The sequence below is a fragment of the Sinohyriopsis cumingii genome, chromosome 9, assembly GCF_028554795.1.
Source record: "Sinohyriopsis cumingii isolate HCF-2022 chromosome 9, ASM2855479v2, whole genome shotgun sequence".
NCBI lineage: Eukaryota > Metazoa > Mollusca > Bivalvia > Unionida > Unionidae > Sinohyriopsis > Sinohyriopsis cumingii.
This window is the reverse complement of record NC_142969.1, coordinates 119,456,878-119,472,258: the sequence shown is the minus strand read 5'-3', so window position 1 is coordinate 119,472,258 and position 15,381 is coordinate 119,456,878. Positions and strand designations below refer to the sequence as shown.

At 34.1% G+C, this 15,381-nt stretch overlaps 1 protein-coding gene across 2 annotated transcripts in view; it reads left to right on the top strand.

Moving 5' to 3' along the window:
- LOC149792581 (uncharacterized) overlaps window positions 1-15,381 on the top strand; it is a 70,942-nt gene that overhangs the window by 40,680 nt on the left and 14,881 nt on the right. For both annotated transcript variants that reach the window (XM_089971203.1, XM_089971202.1), the window contains 8 exons: window positions 38-232; window positions 951-1,067; window positions 1,728-1,943; window positions 7,002-7,154; window positions 9,091-9,292; window positions 10,006-10,199; window positions 10,808-10,981; window positions 11,586-11,785. In XM_089971203.1, coding sequence (XP_089827329.1) covers window positions 38-232; window positions 951-1,067; window positions 1,728-1,943; window positions 7,002-7,154; window positions 9,091-9,292; window positions 10,006-10,199; window positions 10,808-10,981; window positions 11,586-11,785 — 1,451 coding nt within the window. The remainder of the gene's footprint in view (window positions 1-37; window positions 233-950; window positions 1,068-1,727; window positions 1,944-7,001; window positions 7,155-9,090; window positions 9,293-10,005; window positions 10,200-10,807; window positions 10,982-11,585; window positions 11,786-15,381) is intronic.

Here is a 15,381-nt window from a genome sequence, read left to right as displayed (position 1 = left end):
TTGGGACTAATTAACATTCATTTGCTTTCGTCCCCAGCCTCTTCCTGTGAGCAAGGATGGTATGGACATGTGCTTTTGGACCGTTGCTACAAGGTCATGGAGACAAAGATGAACCTAGAAGGTGCAAATGCAGTCTGTAATTCTTTAAATGCTACAGTATTCAAAGGAGAAACGAAATTCTATCGTGATTTTGTATTGCTGGCTGTACATAGGACTGGGAACTTTTTTAGAGGTATAAAATTTCATTCGTCACATATATCTTTCTTTAATTTATTTAGGTTTTTATGGTAAGTATTACCGTTTCCACTTTAGCATAACCTACATATGTCGATTATATTACAACACTATGATGTATCAGTAAACACGCAAGCGCAGAACCCGATCTGCGTATTATACTTGGGCACATCTGGGTCGAAGCTTGTAGGCTTAGCTGTTCCTAATATGTTTCCAAAACGCCCAAAAAAGATAACACCTAATCAAACGAATTCTCAATCCTCCGAATAGCAAGAGGCGTAATTCATTATGACAGGCCACTCGTCTTCAGTATCGTGTAAAAATTTCGTTTCGATTGTAATAATATCCAGATCGTTCATTCAGTTACGCTTTTTCATCAGTGTGTCACTCTTGTAACTATGTGTGTACCAAAAGGGTGCAGCGGTGCATTTGCTTCATAAATTCACACACACACACACGCACACACATATACACTTATTTCAAAGTAAATCAAATATGTTTCAAGATGACAATTAACACCTGCCAATCAAATACAGATAAATATATTTCTTTGAAGAGCTGATGGTTAGTAATTTATATGAATATTACAAATATTCCATGTCCATCATTAATATTTCATTCGTCGTACTGATTAGATATAAGATATTACTAGTTTTATCGATTCATTTGTTAAGCAAATATTTTGTATCCTTTGTAAGATTTCATACTTTTGAAAGGTACAAAGTTCTGGATGGAATCACCGGGATGTCGCTATTTCGATGAGCAAGAAACACAAGAAACCAGCTGCACGAGAGCTTTAAATTTCATCTGTGAGAAACCTTCATTAAGTTCAGGTAAACGTCAAGACTTGAAACTTACATGTATCCCAAGGCTTCTTTTAAATAAGTGGAGCTCATTGTAATTGTTAAATATGAAAATCACATCACAATCAAAGTACTATTTACTCGATTTTTTAACATAAATTTATGAAACGAAAACAACATTTGCATATATTTAATTGTTGACTATATTTCATTAAAAATACAGGTTTTATTAGGATTAATTTTTATTGAAGAGATTCTGGTTCATAGGCGGGATTTCCTTTAGAGTAATTGTAGTTCCAGCGTGACTATAAATTTTGGAAACTGAGGATTATCTGTATTTGGTTTCGTGCCGAGGTAATTTGATTAAAGTGTCTTTCTTAAGGATACACAACCTTTGCTAAATAAAATATTTATTACCCCCCTTGGAGAAATGGAGTCATGAGTAATATGTAACAAATAGAGTAATATTTCTGTTTTGGAGGACATGCATACATATATTCATTCCATCAGAAATATAAACATTATCTTGTTACATGGCTATTAAAAAGACATTATATTCTAGATGAGCTTCTCTTGACATTAATTATGTCCCCACCTAATTTAATTATTGTGCAAATTAATAATCAACTGTACAAATTAAAAATCACCGTAGAAATTGACGATAAGAGTAGTTTTAACGTGTTTCTTTAGAAAAACTTCAAGAAGCTATCCCAGATAAAACTCCAGAGCCAAGAACGTTTTCCTCTGCACAGCGTAGTAATACTCTTCAATGTGGACTGACTACTTCTAATAGCGAGCTACCTACGCTTTGGTTTAAGGATGGGAGTCTTGTAAGCGCCAAAATGAACCGTTCGTCGAATGTCATCGGAGGAAATTTGGAATACGAGGGAATATCAGCAGCACTAGGTAATATGGTATATGTAATTAATGAACAATTAAATTAAAATGAAAAAACCCTCTTGTGAGAATGAGCTCCTTGTTTTAGCGAGTTACCAGCAATTTGGTTTAAGGATGGGAGTCTTGTAAACACAAAAATGAACAGTTCGTCAAATGTCATCGGAGAAAATTCAGAATAAGATTGATTATCAGCTAAACCAGGCAATACTGCATATTAAAATAAATCAACAAGTTAAAATTTTCCTTTTATAACTGTAGAATAGATAGTATACACATATTTCTTTATCTATCACACGTGTTAGAAATGTGATAGTTAACAATTCACGTTACCAAGTGTATTCTTCGTGGAATATATGTCAGAAATAATAGTCATTTGAAAATTAAAGTAAAAATTCGGTGGGTCATTGTTATCAAATTAAGAAACATATAAACTCTGGCCCGGTTAGAGAAACTTTCATTTTGTTTACGGAACACACACCAAAAATTACGCAAATCAATGCAATGGTGAAGATCAATGACAGTTGAAATAGCACGCAACCATCCAGTAAAAAATATTATTTTTTGCCATTAAATTATTATTGGTTATTTACCTAATATTTATGTATCTATCGAACAATCCCTCCCCACCGTGTAGATGGTAACTTCATCATGCTTGTGATGATGTTTATATTAGATTATCCACATGAAACATCGATTTTCGATAGTGGATGTATTTGTAGTAGAAGTAGTAATAACAGCTGCAACTGCAGTAGCACGGATATCATATAACATATATCATATAACACAAGGATTAAAACACTCCAAGAGCTTCGAAGATCACCCATTCCCGTATGATATGCGCATGAAGTTCTCTATTACCGATTGTGTAACAAGGTAAATTAAAAAAAATTACAGAAGGGGTGAGTTCGCCCTCACACTCAGAACCCACCTGCTCTTACTTAGGTGACAGGTTGAAGTAAACGGTAATAATTGTTTTTGTAAATAATTGTTTTTGCATTGCCTCTTTTAAAATAAGGTTAGATATTTCGGTAATCTCGGTGTTACAATATACATCAACTTTTTCCCCTCATTCGGATGTATTTTTATGTTAGTTGTATGATTAATAGTCCCAAATAGAATGTCAGTAAAAAGACCTAAAATGGGTAAATAAAATACATTTGAGCTAAAGATATGGGTTTTCAATCCACTGAAAGCATGTACCTTTACATGTATAAATGTATCTTGCAATCAAAGGTTGTAAATTAGTTTACATAAAGCCTTGGAAATCCAAACAGTAGCGTTGCTACTCACTTTTCCAAATGTTTCATTTACATGTCTAAATAAAATAAACGAATGCACGCTCACACCTATCGCGACTAATAATATACCTTTACTTGTTTGGTTATTGATGAAACCCCAGGTCAGGTCAGGTCATACTACCCCTACTTGAGTAAGTAACAGTAGATGGTGCTATCTACAACTGTTGACCACAGTAGACAGTTACACGTAGATCTCTCTGGAAATTCCTTTCTGGTGGATAGGGCGGTCGAGTCTATTATGGTGTTAATTGGTCCAGAAAGACCTGGACGAGAGAGTGAGGGTGGTATTGCGCACCGATCACTCACTTAAAAATCGTGGCATCATTCCCCTGCGACGATGGACAAGCGGCAAAGCAGCCGGTGTGAATACATTAGCAGTTGTAGCTACAGACCTTCACACAGGATGATCATGTCATAGAATCGCGTCTCAATGGACTGAAGCTTCAGCACAATTCGGAAGCCCCTTGTTTGATTGAGCAACCCTATTTAGGGTCACAATGCTTCCCTCATTAGCACGTGCAAAAGACAAGTAAATGTACTCTAAACATAACCCACATTGGATTAACCCAGATCAGCATACCGCGACTGATGGAAATCACATTGCAGATATCTCAGAGAGAAAAACAGCTCAGTCTGGTAGAAATCCGCCTAGATTCAACACACAGGTTGCGGCTCCGAGTAAAACTAGCATATGTGAGGAAGAGTAAACAAATGAAATAGGGTCCTCGTACGTTCTTTTAAAGTGGCCGAAGTAAGAAGAGCGCAGAATCTGCTGTTGGGTTTGCTATCAGGTTACGCTAATCAGCAAGGTCACAAAGCAACCAAAAAGAGTGTGAATGACAGACTCGTTCAAATGACTCTCAGACGGTATAGAATAAGATGTCAAGCAATCATCAGCGCTTATGCTTATCTTAAAAAGATTAATCCATATGAGGTTAATGCTAAACTGTATGAAGACCTGGACTCTGTTATCGCAGAAACGACCAAGGCAAATATCATCACTGGTGACTTCAATACTAGTTGTGACGTAGATCACTAGAAATAGTCAGGCGTCATGGGCAAAGTTGGCGTTGGTAAATACAACAACAATGGACTCCCTTCTGCTAAACAATGCACTGAACATAGCCTCCTTACCACTAGTACACATGCCAAACCAAACTTAAACGTTATGGATGCACTTTTCACTAAGTATTGGCACCTCACTGACTGCATCATCGTCAGGAGAAGATACGGTTAAGATGCAAGACTGTCGAAGGACATAATAAGAGCCGAATACTGGACTAACCACAGGCTCATAGTCCACATACTCAATATTCGGATTCAGCCTAGCAATATATTCTATATTCAACTGAAACAGGAGACTCTGAAGCAAACACTTACTGAAGAACTGTGCATCTAAGTAGTACAAATTAATGCGAAAACTCGAATATTGCAGGGACTATATATTAGTTACAGGCAGTGATTGGTCGTGAACTTTTATTTGATGACGATTGTTTCTGAATGCTAAAACTGAGTCTGGCATGCAAGAGATTAGCTTGTGTTAAGTTTGATCTTGACAATCGATATTAAGAAGATAGATGTGATGCACTAACCTTCATCAGGAAAGCCTTACCTAGAGCTTACAGTTATGCAGGATGACCAAACCCTCCAGGCAGTGGACGATTCACCTTGCTCTGTAGTATACTGCCACGTGCTTCCCACATCCTTGACGAAACTAAAGAAAGAATTACCAGAGAAAATGTGCCTTTTGGCAAAGAATACACATATATATGGTAGAACACAAACACCATTCTACAAACAAAACTAAATGTTCATAAACCTGCTTTTTGTTGCCGACCCTGCTGCTTTATACATGTGAGACCTGGGCTGTGTATAGACACCGTGTCAAAATCTGAACCATTTCTACATGGGCTTCCTGAGCAAACTGATGATGATAAGATTTCAGGACAAAGTCTCAGGTACTGAGGTTCTCACATGGGCAGGCATCACAAGCTTCCACACTGATAAAATCACAGATGACCTGGGCAGGCCACGTCACCAAGATATCATTCGAGCGACTACAAAAGATTATCTGTAACTAAGATCGTCTACGTCGAGCTGTACGAAGAAAATCGATCTCTGGAAGGTCCGAAAAACGCTTCAAAGTCCCCCTCAGGTCATCCTTGAAGTTGCAACATGGACAGTGAGTCAGGGGAAGATTTGTTTACAGGGTCGTTCCACCCGGTGCAGTATCATTCATACTGAAGCTACAGACTATGATGATAATCATGGCAGAGGCAGTTCAGAATTGCGAACAGCTTGAATCTAAGTGATGTATACATTACATACATTCTCTGTTGATCAAGCAACCCAAATCGGCATCTCCTGTCCAGGGTGTTACAGACAGTTCAGAATACAAATTAGTCAAATAAGTCACTCACGTTCTCACATAAACAATGTCAATTAGTAATAATTTTAGCATTTTTGAACTACTAGGACGAACAACAAGGATAATATATAAATACAGTTTGGTTTACAATTTTTTTTTTACCCCGAATAAGTTTCCCTTACGCATTCGAAAAATGAACTTTATGTTAGTGCTGCATATTGTAAAGTTAATTAACATAACAATAGGAACGGCAGCTATTTCGCCCAATAGGTTGGAATATGGAACCATCTACGTTAGTCAGATGTAGCAGCTAGTGTTGTTGAAATACGATAATGGTAATACTAGAACTACTAGTTGCAGTCTGATTACTGTTATTGTTGCAGCTTATGATTTATAAACAGATAACAACACTAAAAAGGTACCAGTCACACTAAAACAACAAATTGAAAAAGCACCAGTAACACTTCTACTATTATTACTAATAGTGCTTGTTCAAGTTTTATGTGTTATATATATATATATATATATATATATATATATATATATATATATATATATATATATATATATATATATATATATATACAAACGTCAAAAGTGTCAGTTTTATATTTTATTACTTACCGTTTCAACAACCTATAAAGGCAGTATATTTATTGCTTTTATTGTGTGAAAATGAATCAAATTTCAAATATATACCAAATGTTCCTATCAAAGATGTTTAATGTCTGATCTGCAACTTTAAAAAAAAAACAGCAACTGTTTTAACGTTCTGTAACGCACCACAACGTTTGCATCGGTTCACAAGTTGTACCAAAAAACAACATTACTCAGCATTTCGGGCCTCTAACCCTGAGTACAAGGTATAAAGAGCAAGCATAATTTTTACAGCGCAAGACATGTACCTAATGCTATATTTTTTCAAGTCTTAATTCAAGATCATAGTACAAAAATACTGATAAATTGAAAAGCAAATTTATTTTATTAGACGTCAAACTTAAGAATTCAAATGGTAACGCAACCGTTATAACGTTATATTTAATTATCCAGGGAATGTAATGGCCGATATTTAAGACTTGTATATAAAACATTACTGTCACGATTTTCGAACGGCTAATGCCAAATGATAAACTGAATGACCGGTTACATTTTCAGAAAGCGTCCCGTTGTGAACTAAAACAAATTCATTTCCTTTACTCTCTGACTGAAATTATGGTGTGTTCAACTCATTTATTGTATTAAAGCTTTGAAGTTACTTATTGTTTCTCTTATTTGTTTGAGCTAATGACTCTTTGTCTAACATAAGGATAATTTAAATATAAACTTCTTACGAAAAGTGCATTTCGCATTTCACACTCTTTTTTCATAATAATAGTCTAATTGTTATACTTTCATCTTCAGATGACACTATGTCCTTTAGTCTTGACCCAATAGCTGGTGCAGAAAACATTTTTAAGCCACAAGAATCAGCCCAGGGGACATACTGGTGTGAAGTCTGGGATGCAAATCCTTTAAGACTAAGACGATCACAACAATATTTCGTAACATACTCAGGTAATAAGAAGCCCTTAATTGTTTAATTAACAATTATTAATTAAAGGATTTCTAATTTCGGTGAAAGCACTACAACAAAATGTATTTAATAGTAGAATGTACCTATCATCAATTTGTATCTGACATTTGAACAAAGCATCTTCCGGTGCCATGGATGATACTTTCATAGAATAAACGTTATATATTTATTTATCACACAGTTCGTACACTTTGCGTAAAGTGTGCGAAGTTGAATATTTTGATATGTCAACAAGTTAACAAATCACTTTATGTGAATCTGACAGGTTCATTTCAACCAATGAAATTATTTCACAGTATTCTGTTTACTGATTTTTTACGACCGTGGGAAGTTTCCTTAATCCTAATTCTAGAACATATTTTTTATATTTCGATCAATAATTTGCAGCCATTACCGATGTTGAGAAAATAGGTTAAGTCTGTTGGAATATGGCCTATTTGTTTCATAGAGAACCGTTACAAATAAAATTAAAGGTATAGGCCAGTATATAGTGGGATGGGGCTGTGGGAGTGGTTCATTCAAACATCTAACAGACACCTCACTTAATGACAAGCGAGATTTAAATGTGAACCTACACGATTAAATAAACTCACCTCTGTTTAGAGAAGAATGTGGACAAATATATGTGTCCCAACTGAAAGTTGTCCAGCCACAGCATTGATCCATTTCAAATATTGCAAATATGCTTTCACAAATACATTAAACCTGGAATATTTATATTCAGTAACATCTTTAGTCTAGATTAGGTATGTCTATATTGTGCGCTTAAATTTGTCCATGATTTTAGATTGAACTTTAAGATAATGATCAATAGTAAACAACATGGCGACCTAATGTTGAAGTATAAAATGTTCTAGCAGCAAATTTATTTGTAATTAGATGGAGTTTTCCATTTGAATGACTAACATCTAGGTCAAGTGTGTATGTAACAAAGTCATCATTTCCGTTTTATATCAATCTTTGGTAATTTATGATCAGAGTTTATAGTTATATTCAGATATAATTTTTGCGGAATCCTTTAAAATAAAATATTCATTGGAATTACAAAGTGCACATTGACTTTCTGGATCAAAACACTACTTTGGGAGTATTGAGAACTCACTGAAGAACGTTCTGGATTATATCATTACAAAACATCAAGACATTCAAGGCTATTTTGAATTCATTCCGAAAATTATATACCTTTGGACTTGCAAAAGGAGATTAAAGATTATCTGTGATTTAATTCACAATACTGTGGCTCTTGAAGTTTCACTTTGTATTCTTATGAAATAAATTATTCGTTGATTTTATTAAGCTTTTTGGTTTAGCTTTATTTCTGTAACACAGTTTAAGATCTAGTCATAACACTGTATTTAGTATGATTTCGGCATCCAGTAGTTATCCCTTCACATGAATATCTTACAACTTGAGTGCTATTTCATACCGTATACAATACGTCGCGTATAGTAGTGGACACTGACATATATTAGTTGGAAACATTGTAAACATTCTGATCATAATCGATATATATGGCTCGTTTAATCTAACCGAATCAGCTATGAACAAGAATAAACGAACATATTTCTTGTTTCTTCTCTCTAAGCTAATTCGGTTATAATTTAAAAAATTTGATAAATCTCAAATGGATAATCATTTAATATTAAATGTATTAAACATATTGAACAGTTTGCAACCTTTCTTGTTCAATGCACGCATTAGCTGGAAATTATTTAACTCATTTCATAAATTCAATATTAAATCATTACTTATTTGAGAGCTTCTATTTAAGAATGCAAACTGTGCACAGGTTTGATCCTCTTCTATTTGCCGTTGTGGACTTATTTGTTCCAATTGTAAAACTTAGCCCTACCTTATTTTTTCTTTCGCTCAGAGGAGATAATTTTCAATGTAATCATATTATACAAACTCTTCCAGATGTCATTTCCATGTACGGTTCTCTGAAGCACTCCTCTTTTACTCCACAAGACATTATCTTGTTCAACACGATGAATCAAAAGACTGGTACATTGTCCAGCATTGAAGCTGACCTCCAGAAAATCTTCAAGGATTTCGTTTCAGTCCTTCAGGCTTCTTCACCATCCGTTGTAGATACATCTGTCCATATGGACAAAATAAAGTATGCATTCAGAAATTTTATCCATATAGCCACCAATGTTTATAAATTGCATTCTATTTTGTTGAATGATTTTTATTTTCATACATCTTAATGATTTAAAATTTCTCTGAATGCTACGTGGTCTTTGCCTTTAACTTTACGTAAATATATTCATTGTCTTAACGCACTTTTTATCCAAGCAAACGGCGCGTCCATTGTTTATCTTATCCGTATAGGGACAACGAATACTATGAATAGCCATGCCATCCATTTGTTACGGTCCGATTATTTGCTGAATTTTCGAGTAAAGCGTCAAGCTTTCATTACACATGGGGCGTTATACTCCTTTTGCGTGTTCACTGGATCGATATCGGGAACTAACTAAAGTCTTTACTCGTTTTCGTCTCGCAAGATTAATGGAACCAGGGTCCATTGTTTGATGTCAAACTTTAATTAAATAAAAAGTTTGTAAATACATTTACAAACACCAACAAACGAAAATAAAACTTATCTGTCACAATACAAATAAATCATTTCGCAAACTTTTAGTCTGATAACTGCAAGCAATTGAATACATTAACCGACACAAACACTATCTGGGATGCAGACAATGACAAATTTGATCCCTATTTTTAGCTAAAATATATCATATTGTGAATACAGTGCTTAGTCTTCCTCAGCATTAATAATTGTGTGTCTTGATTTGATCTTAGAACTCTTTCACCCAATTTCAGTTCTGCTTCTGGCTTGATAGAGTTCCACGCCTATTTTCGAACGCGTCAGAATTATTCAATTCAGGCTGAATCTGCAATATTTGATGAAGTGAAGAGGCAGCTGTCAGCAGCAGTGAACAATGCAGACTACGTGTCCACCTTACCCGGGGGTACGGCTGCTTCTGTGCTGAAGACAATTAAACTTCGCAGCACGGGTTTGTACACATGTTTAACTTAAAACATGTATTTCATATTCCTAGAATCAGCTTAAACGGAAAACGGTTGATAAAATATAATTTTATTTCGTGATGGAATAAATTACTTATTGATGGGCATTTTTTCTAGTCTAAACACTTCAACCGCTGAGTTAATACTATATATATATATATATATATATATATATATATATATATATATATATATATATATATATATATATATATATATATATATAAAGTACTCTTTTAAATTAGATCCCATTTCCTAATGTAAATGTTCATTACAAAGTGGTAAAATAAAGTAAGAGCCTAACATAAAGCTCTTTAGAATTGTTTAAGTGAAAAATATTTATATTCTAAACAAAACCAAAAATTCTAATAGTATACAATTAACAGGATTCATTCTTGATTCTAATACAAAACGTTAAGTTTTGACTTTATTTTATTAATGTGTGTTTACATTATTCTGTTGTTTATATATGTTTTCTTTTGCTATGCCTAATCGATAATGCTTTTTGAAAATACATAATAATTTGGAACTTTACATAGAGTGTGAAACTATGAACGAGTTGCAGGTTTTATTAAGTACTGTGAATTTTGGTCAGTATTTTGTCCAAGAACTGCCTTCCGCAAGACAACAGATGAAGACAACAAGGACGATAGCGATGAAGATGACAATATAGAAACTGCTGAGCATGGAGATGATAGCCATACCGTTGAGATCGTACATTTTCCATTGACACAGGGTGGCCGAACCGCCTTCAGCGAAGAGAAGTGTGGTTAGTATTCAACAATCACTAAAACATTTCCACACGCAACGCCATCTTTGTTTTCTCTTTTATATTCTTCGCACACTCGCAAACAAATTCAGATTACGCCGGTGTTAAATTTCAAACAAATTTTTTAATGTTCTTAATATTAACATAAAGTAATAATTTACGGTTGACTGTAAATATGTAACGTATACGTTCTTGTCTTACTGAATTTAATTTTAAAAAGCCATTTGTATCTGGTGTTCGATTCTGAGTGATAAATCTCCAAAGCCCGCAATTATTATCTCATGTTGTACCTCTTTTGGTCCGTTATTGCGATGCCTGAAAAATACAGCGTGATTTAGAGAAGCGCATCGTGCGTACACAGAGGCCATTTTCTGTACTAGATTTTTAAAAATCAATTTCTTCTGTTTATTTCTTTGGTAATTACTATTGATATGTTTACAAAACACTTTAGCCTACTTTTGTAACAACTCATGCGCGGAGATTTGACACTCCAACTTCAATAAACAATAAAATAACTATAGCAAATTACGAAATTAAATAAAGTCAATATGAATTTTGATCATGCAAGAATTGGTAATCAGGATCTGTTCCTTTAATATTTGAGATCGTGCCGGTAAAGTACCATCTAGCCAGGCAACTTGTGTTGGGAGTTTTTACATGGGATTCCGGTGGACCAATATCACCCATCACACCACATGCACAATTACAGTTCCGGAAAGTGACGAGACAGAAACGAACGTTAAGGATACAGAGGACGTTTGGGAAACATCACCTTATACAGAACGACTTCTAAAAATGTCTGAGGTACGCATACTTACAAAATATCGCGCTTACTATAGAAATCGTGTAAATACATTTCAATACTTAAATCAGACTTAGTTAAGGTTGATGTATATCGTTTGACAGAAGCAACGATTATGCCATAAACCCAAGAACGGTTTCATTGGAAACGAGGTTTAAAAATTTCTTGGTCTAAACAAAAGAAATAAATTGTATTGGTAAAATATGTTGAGCTGACTATGCAATGTTCGCTTGAAATAATTAAAACTTGTGATAAACCATGGTTTTCTCCATGATTCGTCATTCCTTTAGTTGTTATAGAATGTCTACGAATAATCTTGAATATGCTCCATAGCTACTTATCTATTGTTTCACCCAGAAGAAAACGTCCCTTACAGATACAAATTGGCAAACTGTGTGCTCATTAAATTCTGGTTGTTTTTGGTAGTTTTCAAAGATCGATCCAATTAATTGCTTTTCAGGAGATATATTTGACATATATATTGTACACAACGTCGGTGTGGTGTGCTACAAATAACTGTAATTCGCCTTTGAACATTTTTACATCATCATCACCACCACCACCATCATCATAATCATCATCAACATGAACAGCAACAACATTATCAACTTCATCATTGTTTATCATAATATCGTAATCGATGCAGGTTCATTAAAGATTCTAGAATTAATTATCAGCGAATATGTAAATCATATATAACAAAATCGTTATATTTCACAGCCAAAAATGTAGTTCGGTGAATTATGATTTAATTATACATAATCGCATCGCCGATAGATCCAGTTCCTTTCGATTTTCAGTAGAAACCATGATCATATTCTTTTTGAATGCCAACTATTAAAAATGCAACAGAATCAGCTTTACTGCAAAAATATTAATATTCATTCCGACACACTTTTATTTGGGCAAGGAATTTTACACAGCAGAAAAACATTTTGCAGAAAAGTTGTTATTAAAATAAAAAATTCACAAAGATAAAATTATTTTAGTTCCATTATAACTATAGCTAAAACTTTACATGTCGGACGACACCAAACACTATCCCTGTGCTCATATCCTTCCTTCATCCCGCACTGTCAACTGTCTTGACTTCATCCAGAACATTTGCCTGCATACATGTTAATTCATTATTTATGTTGATAATGGATTGTAATAGAGAAGAATTTGTAAGCTGATAGGCTGAACAATTTTTCCCTGTATAAATAATAGTGATGTTCTTTTTGCACAGAAAAAATGTCTTCAATTCACTTGATTTCTATGACTTTGAGTCCAAGTTGAACCATTGCATGAGTTTTATCAATACATATGCAGGTCTAGACTTTTAGGATAAAATCTGGTGTTGTTGCAAAATATGTTTCTTCAGCTGACCTCATTAAAGGTATACAGAAAAGAATGGTGCGCTAGTAATATTTGAAATCATGTTAGTATAAGGCATGACAAAACATACTGATAATTGCATTCAGGCCGTACATATGTGTCCTTTTCTTAGGTGCTTGAAATTCCAAATAACATCAATTCCACTAACACATTTTCTTGCTTGTTTGGTATTTTGCCCTTTTAGTAAAAACCTGACGAGACAGAAAATAATTTCACAAGGTGTACAAAACAACAGTTGCTTCCAAAACCGTTTCATAGTTTTAATTGTATGTATGGATCTTCAATCTTATATTGTAATTGTCATGACTTTCTTTTATAGCAATTTGACTGTTAAGAATATTTTTATAAAAGTTAAGCCTGCCCATTTCCCTTACCGCCCTCTCCCCAGTTCCCACCCCACCCCCTAAACAACAGTATTATGTACTACATGATATTTATTTTAAATTCTGTTCATTCCCTAGATTAAAGTAAAACCTATCGTCCTTATATTTGCAACGTTTATTCTCAAGCTGCTACAGTAAGAAAGTAATATGTACCAAATTTTTCTTGTGGCTAGAGCTATGCTGAACAAGAGGTGTCACTTCACACTGTCGCTAAATATGAGAGAGAGAGAGAGAGAGAGAGAGAGAGAGAGAGATTGTGCATAATGGTTAGTTATTTCACAGCCGGAAATGATATTAAGCGGGAGGCCTGCTACAATATAAATCTGAATCGCTTCGTCAGCACCATATGTTCCATTCCCAGCCTCCCCACTTAGCACATATATAAACATCAGCCTTTCCTCGTTAGAATCGTCATGATAAATACATGCATATTTTGTAATGCTTTAGTCAACAATATTGTCACATTGTAAATCTTTAAATCGTAAAAAATGATTTTTGTTATAACAAATACGTGCATCTTTGAGATAATTGGGATTCTTAACTAAAATTCAAGTTGCTTATTTGTTAATTTTTAAAAATGAATTTTGCATACTATTTATATATTTATTACGCTAGATTGGTTTATTAAGTTAGTGATTGTCAATTTCCTTATAATCGTACGTTATTTTCTCTGCTATAACAGCTGCCTCAACGTTTTGTAACAATGTAGTTTCGTGCTTTACAGCAGTATATGTGAGTTCCAATAAAAAATTAAACAAGTGAAAGAACAACAATAACTAAAGTAAATATACGCTATTTTAGTCTTTATCACCCCACCTGTAACACCATTCTTAAATCTGTTTGTCTCTTTCAACGAGGATTCAGACAATTATGTAGACACAATATCGTCCGTAACAAGATTCTTATTGGTACCAGCAGTAAGAGAAAATAAACGTTGAACTAGTGGACATATTTGTCTGGTGATCTCTCATTTTTTTGTCTTCAAATATTATGATTAAAGTTATTTTAACCATTTAAACCACTTCATATCGTATAATCGTCTCCATAAGATAACAAATCGAACGTTGTGTATATACATGTTGTAATTTGTATAAATATTTCACCCGTTAAAGGCGTAATTAGAGTAAAGAGGTTCAAAGTTTGCTAAATTATTATCAGATACAAATTAAATACACACTGAAGTCTGAAGTCTGCATTTACACAAGGAAGTACGAATTAAAGTTTAAGGCCAGTATTACTGTAAATTTTGTCACCGAATTCCAAGATGTGTGTGTGTGCTTTTTTTATTTTACTCGAGCAACAAATAAAAAAATATTTAAACGTACAGAAAGCACATCCCGGACTTTCTCGTGCTTCTCGTCGTAAGGAAACATCAAGGATGTAAAGTCGGGGCCGTCGAAAGGGGCTTTTTATAATACTGACGATAGCCGATTGGGGTTGGGTAGGGTGGTCCATTTAGCAAATGAGAAAGATAATAGCTTAGAATGTTGTAAATAAATATATCAAGTTACATAATATGGATACCATATGGGAAAAATTCCCCAAACATGAATAAAATATGGGAAATATGTGGTCAATTCATATCATCACCTGCTGCTTCAAGTATACTAAACGTTTTAAAATGACCTTCTTCTGTTTAAGATCCGGATATGCCAATTTTCATAATGTTTAGTGCATTAAAGTTTGTTGTGTTAATCAAAGTGGGCGGGGTTTAAGCGAATTTCAGAACTGTGCAAATGTCTTTTACTGGACCATTTAATTTTCTCTAGCTGAGACCTCATCTTTGTTCTAAATATTTGTACTTCTCTGTACAATAATAGAAGTATATATGATCAGTG